Source organism: Salminus brasiliensis, chromosome 14, assembly GCF_030463535.1.
Source record: "Salminus brasiliensis chromosome 14, fSalBra1.hap2, whole genome shotgun sequence".
NCBI classification, from domain to species: domain Eukaryota; kingdom Metazoa; phylum Chordata; class Actinopteri; order Characiformes; family Bryconidae; genus Salminus; species Salminus brasiliensis.
Window position 1 is genome coordinate 25,615,625 of NC_132891.1, and position 15,105 is coordinate 25,630,729.

General features: G+C 44.8%; 1 protein-coding gene across 1 annotated transcript in view; it reads left to right on the plus strand.

Annotated features, from left to right (window-relative positions):
* Positions 1 to 15,105, plus strand: part of adcy6a (adenylate cyclase 6a) — a 65,633-nt gene continuing 50,528 nt past the window's right edge. The window contains exons 1-3 of the mRNA XM_072656562.1: positions 1 to 203; positions 4,340 to 4,555; positions 4,749 to 5,673. Coding sequence (XP_072512663.1) covers positions 4,750 to 5,673 — 924 coding nt within the window. The 5' untranslated portion in view covers positions 1 to 203; positions 4,340 to 4,555; position 4,749. The remainder of the gene's footprint in view (positions 204 to 4,339; positions 4,556 to 4,748; positions 5,674 to 15,105) is intronic.

The window sequence follows — 15,105 nt, forward strand, 5'->3', positions numbered from 1 at the left end:
GAGAGGCAGGCTCAGGCTCGGGCTGGGAGAAAACGACGGGGAGGGAAGCCAGGGAGAGAGCGGTACCGTTTTTTTGTGGCCCTCTGTCCCCTTGTCCTCGATGCCTGCAAAAACACACCGCCCCCCCGATAAAGGAGCACACCGAGGACTCGGCCACCTCCACCGGCTGCGTGTTCATGCTAACGCCGAGAGAGATGGACGCGGTGAGTGAGTCAGAGTCTCTCTCTCTCTCTCTCTCTTTCCAGCCTGTTCCCGTCCTTTAACGGGCACGTTTTATATAAGCTTCATTCAAGCCCGTTTTCCAGTCGTCAAGTCATGCAGGCGCCGTCGCTGACCTCCGGTCTTCGGTCGATTTATGGATTTTTTTGTTTTTAGCATTTGTAGCATTTGACGGTCGGTACGTTAGGAGTGTGTGTGTGTATAATATATTTGTGTGTGTCACTCTGTGTGTGTGTGTGTGTGTGTGTGCGCCTGTTGAGGGCTTCAGCCTCTCCTCTGCTGTAACGCCTGTGTAGTCCCAACATTTGCCCATTCCCAGATTAAAGCTAGCGCTAGCTCTCAGTCCTTCATTCACTCTAACCGCTGGAAGCTCTGCAGCCCAGGCGGCGACCTGAGAGCGGCACCGTTAGACCGTCAGACGCTGAACACGCCAGCGCTTGGCTTGTTTTCGCCTGGCCGAGGTCGAACGCGCTGAGTGTGTTTGTGGACGGTCTGCTCACCTCCTCTACATCGATTTCCCAGCCCGAATGCGGCGCTGAAACCGGCGGAAAGGCGGCCGCGTTTCAATCCGCCGTTTGTTGCCTCGGTGGAATGTGGCAGCGGCTGCCCACATACGAGGAGGAGGAGGAGGAGGAGGAGGAGAGCACCGATGCGCTGGAATGTTAACCGACATTCAGCCGGGAATAGTGACATTTTTTAGGGCCGAGCCGATGACTAAAGGCCGTTTTAGAAGGACTTGAGCCACAGAGGATGTAACGTTAGCCCGCCCGGGCGATACACTCAGCCACATACACACACACACACACACAGTGTCACTGTAACAGCACTGTAACGCTGCCTGCCTGCCGTGGACTAGAATATGGAAGACACACACACACACACACACACACAGTTATGTAAGGCGGCGGACTGCTGGTGCGGGTGATGCCACGGCTGTCTCTCGTTTTGCCTCTACGACAAAAACAACAGCCGCGCTCCACGCTATCGATAACGCACTGAAATGATCTAGCTAGCTAACTCATAGACTTAAGACCCCACGCGCGCGCATACTCCGTCTCTGTCAGGCCTTGTGCGTTTATTATTATTATTATTATTTTTTTTTTTATATATATATATATATATATATTGTTGTGCAGCTCTCACACTGTAAAAGTGGACCGAAGCTGTCGGAGTCTAAAAACGCAGCTAGTGTTCGAGGGTTTCATTAGCAGTAATGGCGAGCGGACGCCACACCGCTAGTGGCCTGTGCGCGTTATGTAACGGCTCTGGCCGCTCCGAATGGCGTGCAAATGGCCCAGAGGAGAGCGACACAGGCTGCAGAACGGGGGATGCCACAGGCACGTAGCCCATCACTTTATGTGCCCTTTCACTGCGGCTCTTTCAGGTGGATGCTTGTCTGCCGAGAGGATAAAACCAGCAGCAGACACTGAGAAGCGAGGTAGCGCCCAACGCTGGCCACTGGTAGCCCACTGGTAGCCCACTGGTAGCCCACTACAGGCAGGGCGAATCGGGGCTTGTGTTGCTACGTGCTAGGAAAGGAGAGCTTGCTGCCTATGCCTAAGATGATAGCCTACTGTTTTTAGCATCAGGACGAAACGGCTCGCTTTCTGACCCGGTTTACAAGCTGGGGGCGAATCTCAGAACCTGCTGTTTATCAGTCAGTGCATGCTTAGTTGATCTCTCCCGATAACTGTCTTTCAGCCTGGTGAGTTTAGGGCCTGGCATCAGGGAAGGTTTGGCATGCTGATTACACACACCTGCACCTTTTTCTGTTCCAATATTGATTATTGAACTTTTGAGCATTAGTTGCAACTGATACCGAGCCAGTAGTTTATATTAGAACAGATGAACCATTGGTTAATAAAGTACTTCACTGAAGATGAGCATCCTCTAATCAAACTATTCCAGCCCTCCACTAACCCAGGGGAAGATGCACCCAGCTAACTGCATGACCACACAGTGTGTGTGTGTGTGTGTGTGTGTGTGTGTGTGTGTGTGTGTGCGCGCGTGCGTGCTGTTTCAGATTTGTTACAGGACTGAATCTGTTTTTCTTTTCTTGTGATATTGACCCAATACCAATATCCATCAATACTAATATGCCATTTCCAGTGGTCTGATCACTACGCTGGACAATATCTAGGCTTTATTGAGGGGGGGGGGGGTGTAAGGCGGGCGACTGAGGCCTAGCTTCTAGCTTGTTTCGAGCGCTTCTCCCTTGCCTGTAATTATTCATTACTTTATGAGGGTGGTCTGTTCACACTCTCACCGTTTAATAGGTTTATATATGAAAGTGGAGATCATTGATAAAATATTGTGGCGTATAATTTGAGAGAGTTAATCAACCCAGTGATTTCAACCAACAGGTCTTGAATCTTTAAGGATAATTTTATTAATGGTTGAGAAGATCACGCCTCTGGTCCTTTGTTTGTCGTATTTGTGCAAAGACACAATACTCTGAGTCTTTTGGCATCAGTCTCTGTATTTGCTTAGTGCTCTGACCCATCTCTCATCTCTCGTCACATTGTAGTTCTGCTTTCAAAGCTGTGCAAGTAGAATGTTTTAAGGATGAAATCAGTAGTAGTTATCCCTCATAAGAGCACATGCTTGCAAATCAGGTGGCAAATAAAGAGCTTCTATAGCTTCATCAGATGTGCCTGAGATAAAACATCAAATACCTGGACTGGTTTGTGGACTGTGGACGTTTGCATGCAAGAAATGTGGCAGGATAGTTGTCCAGAAAGTTCAGAGAAGAGATCACTGTCTTGCATGAACAAGGAAAAGCATACAAAAAGAGAGGAAAGGCCCTGAAAGGTTCTGAGAGATACAGCCGGAAGCATAGTTTGCAAGTTCAAAGTCAATGTAACACTGGCTACGCTACCTGGACGTGGCAGAAAGAGGACGCGATTACCAGCTGATGAGGCAGTGACCTGCAGCAAGATTTGGTGGCAGCAGGCACTGAGGTTTTAGGTTGCACAGTAAGATGCATACTAAACACTGAAGGTCTCCATGCCTGTACAACTCTGCTGAACCAAAAGCAAACCAAAGTTGTCTCAAATCTGCTCGAAACCATATAAATAAGCCATCGAAGGATTCCTTTCTGTGGAGCTGTAAAACAAAACTGGAACTTTTCAGGCTTATGGATCAGCAGTATGTCTGGAGGAGGAAGAATCGAGCACATGCTGAAAAAAGCACCCTGCCTACAGTAAAGCATGGCAGTGGCTCAGTGATGCTCTAGGGCTGCTTTGCTTCCTCTGGCACTGGAAACCTGCAGTGAGTGCAAGGCAAGATAAATTCAATTAAGTAGCAGGAAATCCTAGGAGAAAATGTCATGCCTTCCGTAAAGAGGCTTAAGTTTGGATGTCATTAGACCTTATAACAGGACAATGATCCTAAACATACCTTAAAGCCCACCAGTGCTTGGTTTCAGAAGCCGTCCTGGAAGATTCTGGAGTGGCTGTCGCAGTCCCCTGACTTCCACCCCATAGAAAATCTTTGGTGAAATTTGAAGAAGGTCAATGTAGTGTGCAAACCCAATAATTTTAATGAGCTGGAGGCCAAATGGACCAAGATTTCTTAAGTGTGCTGCCAGAAGCTGGTGTCTGGCTATGCACCACATTTGAAGCAGGTCATAACAGTAAAATAGTGCTCTGTTAAGTGCTAAAGATGCTTGTCATGAAGAGTTTGAATAATTCTGAAACGACAGTAGTCATTAAAAGGGGCATTTTGAGCAGAATTTGGAAAAAACACTTGTTGAGATAGCACTTGCTAATTAGACCAAGTGATGAGAAATGATCTACTGACTCCAGAACCGCCTCATATTTATTTGTATGAATTTCATGTTCCAAATAACAATAATGACAACAACAGACTGATGAACAGTGCCATAGACTGTTTCCGTGCAAACAAATGTGTCCTGTGGCTTTTAAAACCTTCTGAAATATTGAACGAGCTTTGTTGTAACCAGCAAACTATAAGTAATGTGCAAAACTGTGTGTGTGTATCAATCTGTGGTCTCTCTGGAATCACGCCATATGACTTGGAGTCTGTTTGTGGACATTCACATTTATTGGATGCCCTTGGTCTCACATTCTTTTTATATGTTGTTGTTTATTGTGTGCAGACCCAAACGTCATGCAGACGCATGTGAACTAAGTGCTAGGTCACCCAGCTCGAAACCTTCAGATTCAGCGGCCCAGTCAGCAGCAACGGCAAGTGTTGTTCCACAACTCCAAAATACAGAGGCTCGTCCAAGCGTCCATTTCTGCTCACCCAGCGATATAAATGAGTGACCCAGCAAGAGAGGTCAGGGCTGGGGTGCACACCAGAACCCACACAGGTAAATACATCTGTAACATCAGGACAATCTGATTTGTATAGTATTATGATATCAGTGACCAGTGTGTACATTTATCGGTTAATGAACGGTCATTCTGCAAAAAAATATGTATAGGCATCCATTACTTGTTAGCTACATTAACCTCATGTCTTCCGCTTTTCTTCCTTCACCCTCTCTCCATCCTCCCGTACAGAATGTCCTGGTTCAACGGCTTCCTAGTGGCCAGAGTGGACGACCGCAAGACCGCGTGGGGCGAGCGCAATGGCAAGAAGTCCAAGCGCAAAGGCGGCTCCTCGCTCTGCAACCCGCGCTACATGAGTTGCCTGCGGGACGCAGAGGCCATGGAGCCCCCTCCTCAGCCGGCCCACATGCAGCCCCAGTGGGCCGGGGCAGGGAGCGGCGGAGGAGGTGGCAACTTCGGCATGCGCTGCGGCTGGCAGGAGGACCACTACGGCAAGCGGGGGGGCGGGGGGGAGAGTGTGGGGCTCAAATCTGTGGACCTGGGCTTCGAAGATGGGGACGCTAAAGGCCAGAAAGGCGAGGGCATGGGGCGCGACGGCTCAGCGGATGACCTCGCCGGTGGCGGCTCGCTGACAGCGGCTGACTGCTGGCAGCGGGTGGTGCGCGTCTTCCAGTCCAAGAAATTTCAGTCGCGCAAGCTGGAGCGCCTCTACCAGCGCTACTTCTTCAGACTCAACCAGAGCTCACTGACAATGCTGATGGGTGTGCTGGTCATTGTCTGTGGCGTCATGCTGACCTTTCACTGCGTGCATGGGAAGCCCGACGTTGCCTATGCCTCAGCGCTCTCCGTAGCCATGGCGCTCTTTTTGGGCCTCATGGTGGTGTGCAATCGCAACGGCTTCCACCAGGACTACATGTGGATGGTCAGCTACTTGGTGATAGGTATGCTGATCGCCGTTCAGGTGTTCGGGGTATTGATGGTGGCTCCCCGGAGTGCCTCAGAGGGCATCTGGTGGTCTGTCTTCTTCATCTACATCATCTACACGCTGCTGCCGGTGCGCATGCGGGCGGCCGTGCTCAGCGGAGGAGTGCTGTCCTCCATACACCTCCTCACGACATGGAGGTTTAACCAGGAGGACGAGTTCCTCTGGAAACAGGTAGGCGCGTTGCTGGTCTTTATGTTTAGGTTCTTAAAAATCTCGAAACTGTGTAGCATCATTGATCTTCACCTGAACGTACTGTTTCTGGATTATCTGGATTAACTACAGTAAAGGCTTATTTTTGACCGATTCAGTAGGCTAAGAGCAGTCACCATTCATGGGTTGGGGTCATTGTTTAGAGTTAAGGTTTATATTAGTTTATATTAAGTGGTTTTAATTGGTAAGGCAGTTGTGTGGCAGAAGTGTTTTATGATATCTAAATGAGCTATATTCTAATTCTCACAATGAGCCAATATATCAACAACTGCAGTATACTAACACTTTAAAACCAATTTGACTTAGATATGACTCATAAAGTCATGTGTATGTGTTTGCCCATGTAGTTGACCCCTCCTAATGTGTTTGGTTTATTGGAGGAGATCGATATTATTACCTCTTGAAAAGCTGGCTAGATAAACACCCATGAGCTACATGCTTTACTTGCTGTTAGTACATACTTTTTCTGTTAAATGTCGCACTTGCAGAGCTAATACACACGCATTAGCACTTTTCTTTTCCTGTCTGCTCTCGATTTTGAGGTTAAGGGGAAGTTTAGTTCTGTGGAGGGATGGTTTGCTCTCATTGTGGGATGCTGATTCAATTTTTACTACATGCAATCTTCAGTATTTAAAAAAAAGTTTTTTTTTTTTTGCTGCAGTCAAAGGTGTTAAATATGCTATTCGACCCCTATGTGTATCGAATTTGGTGCTTTATAATGAATGATTCTATGGGATATGCTGTGTCATTAGTCCTAGTCAGCTGTCGTTGAAATGTTATTTTTTGCGTTTATTAGCTATGCCACAAAACGTGCCGTCGTTCTGAATGAGTTGAGGCGGCAGTGATGTGGTTGGGCTCAGTTCTGGTACTTTCTATTTTGTTAGTAAGAATACATAAAATTTCAACATGTTGATTGCTGGCACTTCTGCAGTAACCTCTGGATTCCTTAGAATTTCACTGCGCAAATGACAAGTGAGTGTGATTGGTAGTGGGCATCATGGGCAGAGACTGCTTTGTACATACTTATGGTTTAACAGTTTGCAGGATAATCAAACCCTGCACATTTCCCCCCTTTACTCCAAACATTGTTGATCAGCCAAGACATGTTTTAGTGTCCAAGGATTTCTGCTATATCCCTGAAGAAGTACTAAACTGATTTATTTATTTATTGGGTGAAAAACTTCCTTGAACCTCTCCTATGTGTTGGTTAGCTTTATTAAATTATATTCAGTGCAACACTAAGTTTATTAATGCCAACATGATGTATTGATTAACTCGATTAATCCAACCTTAAACGTCATCCCTCTGCCTCGCTGAAGGCACAGATGCCTATAGTTATGTAACGTTATCTGTCCACATTCTTTGAATACAGTACTCATGCTAAGGTGCTGCTTGTATTGTTTTTAAAGATTACTCCTAGTTTCAAGAGACATCGCTAGAAAAGGGTGTTCCTAGTGCAGTGGTTTTCAAACTTGTCCCTAGTGGTCTGTCTCCTTGCTGCGAGTTGGGTTTGAGCTAATATCTAAACCATTTTGGGAGTAGCTGAAGACTGGTTTGAGAACCACTGCCTTAGATATTACTGTGGCACTGTTGCAGGATGCGAGTAGGTCTGTTGTTCAAATGTTCCATTTTGGCCAAAAGTGTCCCTTTTAAGCGTATTCCGTTTACAATTGTGTTTGACTGCCTTGCTCTCTCTTTATATTGGTGTTGTGAATGCGACATTATGCCTGAACTATGGCAGTGAGGCATGGCATTTTCCATTTCTGCAGAGCCAGTGTTTCAGCTGTTATTGAGCTTGCAGTCTTTTGTTAAACACAGTTAAATATATAAAAGGTGTCCCTAAAAAGATGTATTGGCAAAAAAGAAATTAAATACATAGGACTGGTTTGTTCTTAATTTGTTGTTGTTGTTTGATCCATGGAAGGGATCAGGATCAGGGGCAAAAACACTTGAACTGCTTGAATCCTAATATTTTACTAAGGAAAAAACATGTATACATCTAAAGTTCTTCCCTACTGATATTCATAAATACATTCTGTGCTACATCAATGCTACATAACGCTATTAAATTCTGCGAACATGTGTATTGTTATTAGTAGATTATGTTAGAATACATGAAAATTATGAGTAAATTAAAAATCAATATGGGGAAATACAGTGTTGGTGGTACATACAGTGAATTTGACCTGTTCTATTAGGCCTTGCTCACGTCTTTTGTCAGGAACTTGGTGGAACGTGGTGGTCGTGGTGGTGGTGGTGGTGGTGGTGGTAGTAGTATGTTGCCTGGCTTCTTTGAGTAAGGCTTTGACCGCGCTATCTATGTCACAGTGTGTAGTTGTGCATTGAGCCAAAGGCCTGAGGGGTAGGCTGAAGGTCAGGCAGCGGAGTTGAATGAGTCTCCAGCAGTCTGAAACTCAAATCTCCATACCCTCACCCACCATGAGCATATCAGCATCACGCATAACACAGCATAACATCACCCATCTCTCTCTATCTCTGTTTCTCTCCCTCTCTCTGCTCTTACACAAGGAGCACTTTGTCTGTTGTGGCGAGAGAGAGAGTGTGTGTGTGTGTGTGTGTGTGTGTGTGTGTGTGTGTGTGTGTGTGTGTGTGTGTGTGTGTGTGCGCGCGCGGGCGGGCGTGTATGCGTGTGCATGTGTGCGCTAGGGGTGTAATGGTACACAGAAGTCGCGGTTCGGTTCACAGTGTGTAAATGTTAGCATGTTCAATGTGTTTCACGTACTCTGCAACTGACCAACAGTGCCGACACGCAGTCCGACCAGCCGATTCACTTACAAACAGATCATTGAGTGATGAAGAATAGAGAGAGAGCAGGTAACTGAACTTTGTGCAGAAGAGAGGGAGAGACGGAGATGGAGGGGGTGGGGGGATGGACAACAAAGGTACTGTTACCTTTACATTACATGTATGGCATTTAGCTGACTCTCTTATCCAGAGTGATAAGAGCTCTGCTTTGCAGATGTGGGCCAATGTAGCATTAGGAGTCTTGCTCAAGGACTCCCATTGGTGTGGCACAGACCAGGAATTGAACCTTAGTATTCCACATGGTGTTGTAGCTCACTGACAGGCAGTGGTGTTGTCTGTTGCACCACACCAAGCTCAGCTACTATAGTGATACTTCTAAATCCGCTACGGTTCCCACAGAACTTTACTTGCTAAAGGCTTGCATCCATAACGAGCTTAATGACCTGCATGCAGGGTCTGGATGGACATAGCCATTAATATTCATTAATTCATTAATCATATTTTTTACCAATTTTCCTTCCCAGTTGTAGATATTAAAACGGCCAACTACCCAACCCACTCAATAGTATTCTCACCCAATCACATGTAATGCTCCAGTTACTGGGAGGGTGAGGACTGACACGTGTTGCACTGGCAGTGGTTTGAAAAGAGGCGGTGGCTGGGTGCACGTCACTTGACAACCAAGGTGCTCGGAGGAAAGCGCCAGGGAAGCCAACTCTGATGCATAGACAAAAGATGTCTGTGCCGGCCAGCATCCCACTGAAGTGGTGTGGGTAGAGCGTGAGTCATCTACCCATTCACAGAAAGCAAGGCCAAGTGTGCTCCCTCGGGCTCCGGCTGCTTATGGCAGGCAGCACGACCCCGAGACTGGAACCAGAGAGCCTTGGTCATAGTGGACAGCATTGATTTTAATGTGGTGTTGTTGTTGTTGTTTTTAAGATGTCGCCTAGTTTATCTGTTTTTGCATTTGTATTACCTATTTAAACAACTTTTGAAAGGCTGTGCCTACAGTCAGTCTGGGCTAAATGAGAGGTTTTGGTTGGGGCAGATTCTTAAAACAACAGTTGAGCGTCTTCTGTAATATCTGCAAAATAGTGTTGACTAAACGGACATGGCAGAGTGTCTAAACATTTGCACATGCTGTAATTAATATTTACTTTAACAGGAACTTTAAATGTGCATTAACGTTTGTAGGAAATGTGGGCGGTGGTGGTTGTGTTTACTTCTTCACACTGTATAAAGCAACAAAAGACTTCTTAAAATCTCATCTCCTCTTCGGGAGATTGGTAGATGCAATTGTCAGTGTTGCTGGAATTCCCAAACAGCATAATTGGCCTAGCTCTCTCAGGGTAAGGGATGGCCCTCTTTGTTTTCCATAGTTTTGCTAGCCGGTGCGATCGTCTCTTAGTTGACGTAACAGGACTGGCAGTTAGCGCTCAGCTGTCTAATGGCTTGGTGTTAACAGGAGCTGGAAACTAAGTGTTTGGCTGGCTTTATATAGCAATGCGTTTTTGAGCAGTCTAAACTAGTGGAAATTTGGAACCCATCCTCTTCCCCAAAGTCAACAAAACACAATTATGCAGGAGGGTTCCCCATACCTTTGCATATAATGCAAATAGTTTGCACTGATTTTCATGCAGTATTTGAGATGTTGAGCTCGTGTGTGTGTGTGTGTGTGTGTGTGTGTGTGTGTGTGTGTGTGTGTGTGTGTGTGTGTGTGAGTGAGACAGATGGAGGGACAGAAGTACAGTGTTAAAAACAGTAGGGATGAAGAAAAATGTTATGCGTGTTCAACACAGGATTGCTGGTATAGCGTATAGAGTAATCTGTGCTCACACCGCCATTTTCTTCCTTTAAATAAAAAGTGACCTTGATTTGCCCGACTCCGCTTGAAGCTAAATTTAGCTGTAAACGTTTACAGGCTGAGAGTCCAGTACTACTTCCTGCTAAATCCATTCAGATTTTTCGCTGCGTTGCACTGCACTGGACGAGAGACACTGCTGCGCACTAGAACAATATGTATTGTTTTTCAGTGTATAGCTCACATGGGGCAGTCACAATCGTACACACAATTGTGGCACTTCAGCTAAGAGGGGAAGCGAAGCTAAGAGGAGCTGTGCTGTGTGGGTGGTTTTCTATCCCAAGCTTTCTTAGAAGTTTCTTATTCTGCATCATTAAAATTCAGATATTTTGGTTTTGATTCAATACAATTACCTGTGATCTGTTGCACCCTGACTTTTGCGGCAGATCCTTTAAAGCAGCCATATGCAAGAATTTGCCTGTGTGCTATAGTGGAGAAGTGTAATTTCAGTGCACACAAAATGACTAGGAACCATCCACTACATGAATTTAACCTGCTAGACCGAACTGAACACGAACCGAACTCGTACCGGCATATGTGCTAACCCTAAACGAAAGAAGCATGAAAAAAAAAAACACCTTGTGGAGATGAGTAGCACAGCACATATCAGATGTGCTACCCTATGTACAAGGCAGATGTTGGCTTTTTTTTATACGAATTTCCATTCCACCTTAAATAGTGCTGAGGTACCAGACCTGTACTAGCACCCGAATATGGCGGCTGCAGTATTTAAGGTGAAATGTAAAATTAAAATTAGAAACTAAAACCAAATAACTGCCTGAAAACGGCACTTTGTTTATTAACGGACGTGTTCAGATGGAGTCCCCGGTCAGTATACACTGCTAGATTACAGGCTCTGCGTCCCTCACACACTACTCGATTCGCTCTCCAACTGTCGACCAATTGCTTGAGAAAAACATCTGCAGACTAGAGCTAGCCAGCACAGACTCAGTTAGACCGAAATTCAGGCTTAAAATCGGGGTGAAAATCGCTTAGTATAATCTTAGTCTTAAGGACATGCTTGACGCATGCATTTCTGGACAAGCTGAGAGAGATACAGAACCGTCATCTGTAGTGAAAAACTATGTAGACAGATGCAGTAGTGTAAGACTGCAGGATTAATTAGGCACAATACAAATACAAATGAGGCTTCACTAGCTTTACATAATGTGGTGAGCAGCGTGGCAAGCCGAGAGTGGCGCTGGCAGAGCTGCTGTTCTTCCTTTTTAAGTCTGTAATGCACTGATTTTTAGGCTGTATTTTAAGTATTTAAAGTATTTAATTTTTAGGCTGTATTTTTCAATGCTACATATTGTTGTTGTTTTAAGTCCTGTACGTTGTGAGGTAGGGATGCCACGGAACTGATTTGTTAATTTACTGCATCCCGCAAGTAAACACTGCACGCAAACCCAGCCGTCCATGTTATGTAAAAGGAAACAGGACTCCTCAGACCAGGTGAACTTTTCCATTGCTCCTAGGTCCAGCTCCGATGGTCGCATGTTAGCATGAGCACTCTGCCCAGTCTGTGGCAATGCAGCCTCGTTCACAGCAGCGTGAGAGGCACTGTGTGTTGTGACACATTCCTCCCGTAGCCATAATTAAACATTTATGTGACTTGTGCCGCAGTAACTCCTCTGTCAGTTAGGACCAGATGGAATAGCCTTTGTTGCCCTTGTGCTTCGACAAGCCTTGGGCACCCAACACCCTGTTGCTGGTTTGTGGTTTATCCGTCCATAGATCACTGTTGGTAGGTACTCGCAACTGCTGACTGCTTGCATCTCGCAAGCCTTGGCATTTCAGAGATGCCCTGACCCAGTTGTCTGACCTTAAAAGTGCCATAGGATGCTTATATTGTGTATTTAAATTAGGTCTTTGATGTCTGTATAGTACGTTTGTGAGGCTTGTGGGGGAAAAAAGGAACTCTGCTCTGATTGGCTGGTTTAGAAACCATGTGGCATAGCATTGTTTTCAGCCCGGTAACAAGAACGTCCGAGTCTTCGGATAGTGTTGCTGTCCTCTTGGTTCAGTGAGTAATGAAGAGATGTCAAACCCAATTGGCTAGGGTTCACTTTTAGCCGATACCCGTGATTCTTTCCTACTGCTTGCCCGAGTGATGTTTTACTGAGAGGCACTTTTCGTGGCTAGCTTGTAACCTAGCACCTGCTTGCTTTCCTGGATTTAGCCTTCTGGCTTAGGGCTGGGTGATATGATAAAAATACAATATCACGATATTTAAATAAATATTGCGTAACACGATTTATGTAACCACAGACTAAATACACCAGTAGTGACAGAGCCTTAAAAACGACTATTCAGATACTCTCCCAGACTGAGTACAGTGATTTATTTTTATTATTATTTATTATTTATTTTTTTTATTCAACATCTGCTGCTTTTCATCTAATTAAACCAGTCTAATCATACTGTTTGTAACAAAACCTGCAGCTGATCAGTGTTTATTAAGCACAAACAGTTTTCTCAATATGCTTAGAAGAGGATATTGTGCATCACGATACAATAAAATATTGTCATATTGCCCAGCCCGTTCTGGCTTACCACTGTTTATACTCCACTTCTGTTGAAACCCTGGCACAGGTAAAGCTCATTTTACAATAACAGCCTGTGTGTGCAGTGCATGCTCTTCAGTGTTATTGATGTACGGTTGTGGCATGGATTTCCTCAGAAAACTTGACTGTCATCAACAAGCATCAACAACATATTCCCCTAAAGCTTTTGGAAGCTGAAGGCTTTGCTAGTGGGCTGGTTGTATGTGATTTTATTATTATTATTATTATTATTATTATTATTTTGTTTATTTTAATGGGTAAAAATAAAGTCATATATAAGACATGCCTCCTCTCACACGTGCGTAGCCAAAGCATCAGTGCCTGGGCAAGCAACATGCTCTGAGAAAAGCACCGTGTACCCAGCCCTTGTGATTAATGGAGGAAGCGCCATCTATCCACTCCAATTGTGCTGTCTCGGGGGCCCGGCTGCTAGAGCTTAGATCGGGCCCAAAAAATCCAGCCCCCCAATTTATTAATTTTTTTTTTTTTTTTGTGGAAGTAGACCGTTAAAACAGACCTTTTTAACTACAATTCCGACTTGTTTGAATGACCGAAATCTGTTCCATTCTTTATATTGATTTTATTCTATTGTGATTATCACTCCATAGCTTTATATAAAATAGCATTAAACAATGCAGGCCTACGTCAAAGACCATTTTCCTGAGCCTGACCTGACAGGGCCTGAGGGAAGTGGGATTCGAACCAATTTGGACAATTTGGGACCCTCTTTCTGCTGGATTTTCTTTTCAAGTAGGAACAGCAGTGTTTGAATAATGAGAGTTTGGTACAGGGAACTGACATACCCTCAACCTACGGCAAGGTAAATAGTTTTCCCATCTAGAGAACCTTTAAAGATTTCAACCCTTGTCAAAGTTTCTTGGGCCTTCACACCTGTTCGTGTCTCCCACATCCAGCACCTCAAATGTGAAAACTGACTGTTCAGTTACTGTCTAACTTGCATCCCAGATCTTGACATGTGCTGTTGTAATGAGATAATTGTTATCTGTGGATGGTCAGAATGTAAAGGCTGGTCTGTGTATTTGTCACTGCTTCAAAGACAGGAAAAGGTCAGAAGTGCAGACTCGAAACTGCATGAATGTAAAGAAACATGAGGGCAGAACTATTAGTTACACTCTCAGCTTGAAAGGGGGAAAAGACTTAAGCTCTTCTGATATTTGGTAAGGTGGGAACTGTAGGGGAAAAGAGTAGGTACTGTGACCGACTCGGCCATCACTCTAATTATTGCTGTAGTTCACGTGGCCTGAGGGGCAGAGTTGCACTCATTGATCTCTAATGGTGTGAAACAGTGCTCTGTGTAAAATTCTCAGAATGTTTTTGAATATATAGCCTCATTCATTCTTCCATGTAGATTTAGTGTCTGCCTGTTTCCCCATTCTCCAGTAACTGATTAAGCTAGCTCTGTGTGTGTGTGTGTGTGTGTGTGTGTGTGTGTGTGTGTGTGTGTGTGTGTGTGTGTGTGTGTGTGTGTGTGTGTGTGCCTGTGCTATACTAATCTGTCTGTTTGTTTGCTGTTAGTTTAACAGACTGTGAGAAATATAAACTGACCACACCAGTACTGCTTGGGGTTATTAATTCTATTCTTGAGATCAGAGCTATTTATAGAATATTCTTTCACTCCGAAACCTATTTTTAATCTTCATATGCTGGTGCGCTCCCTCATTCACATTCTCTCTCTCTCTCTCTCTCTCTCTCTCTCTCTCTCTCTCTCTCTCTCTCTCTCTCTCTCTCTCTTTTCTAAGTTCTTGCTTTATTTATTTATTTATTTATTTATTCCCCTTATTTTATTTATTTTTCTTCACAAGCTGTGTCTAAAACCGTTCCCTATTCACTCAATAGTGCGCTACTTTGGGGCTCTGCCATGTTGTAGCGGTGGCCGTAAACGTAGTGCCAAATTTTCTGTGCACTTTAACAATTCCACAATGCACTGTAAGTTAACACTGTAGTGCTCCACATGGTGATCTGGACAGTGAATAGGGCACGGTTTCGGACACAGCTACATAGATTCTGCGTGCTACCATTAATCCAGTGCAAACTGCTCATATTGGCTCAGAAGCTCTGAAATGTAGACCCTGGCTTTATAAAGGCCCATTTCTCCCTTTTGACATGGCATAAATCAAGCCATATTTTCACCCTTGTCATTTGCCACTTTGTTCTTCAGTACTATTGTGTGTGTGTGTG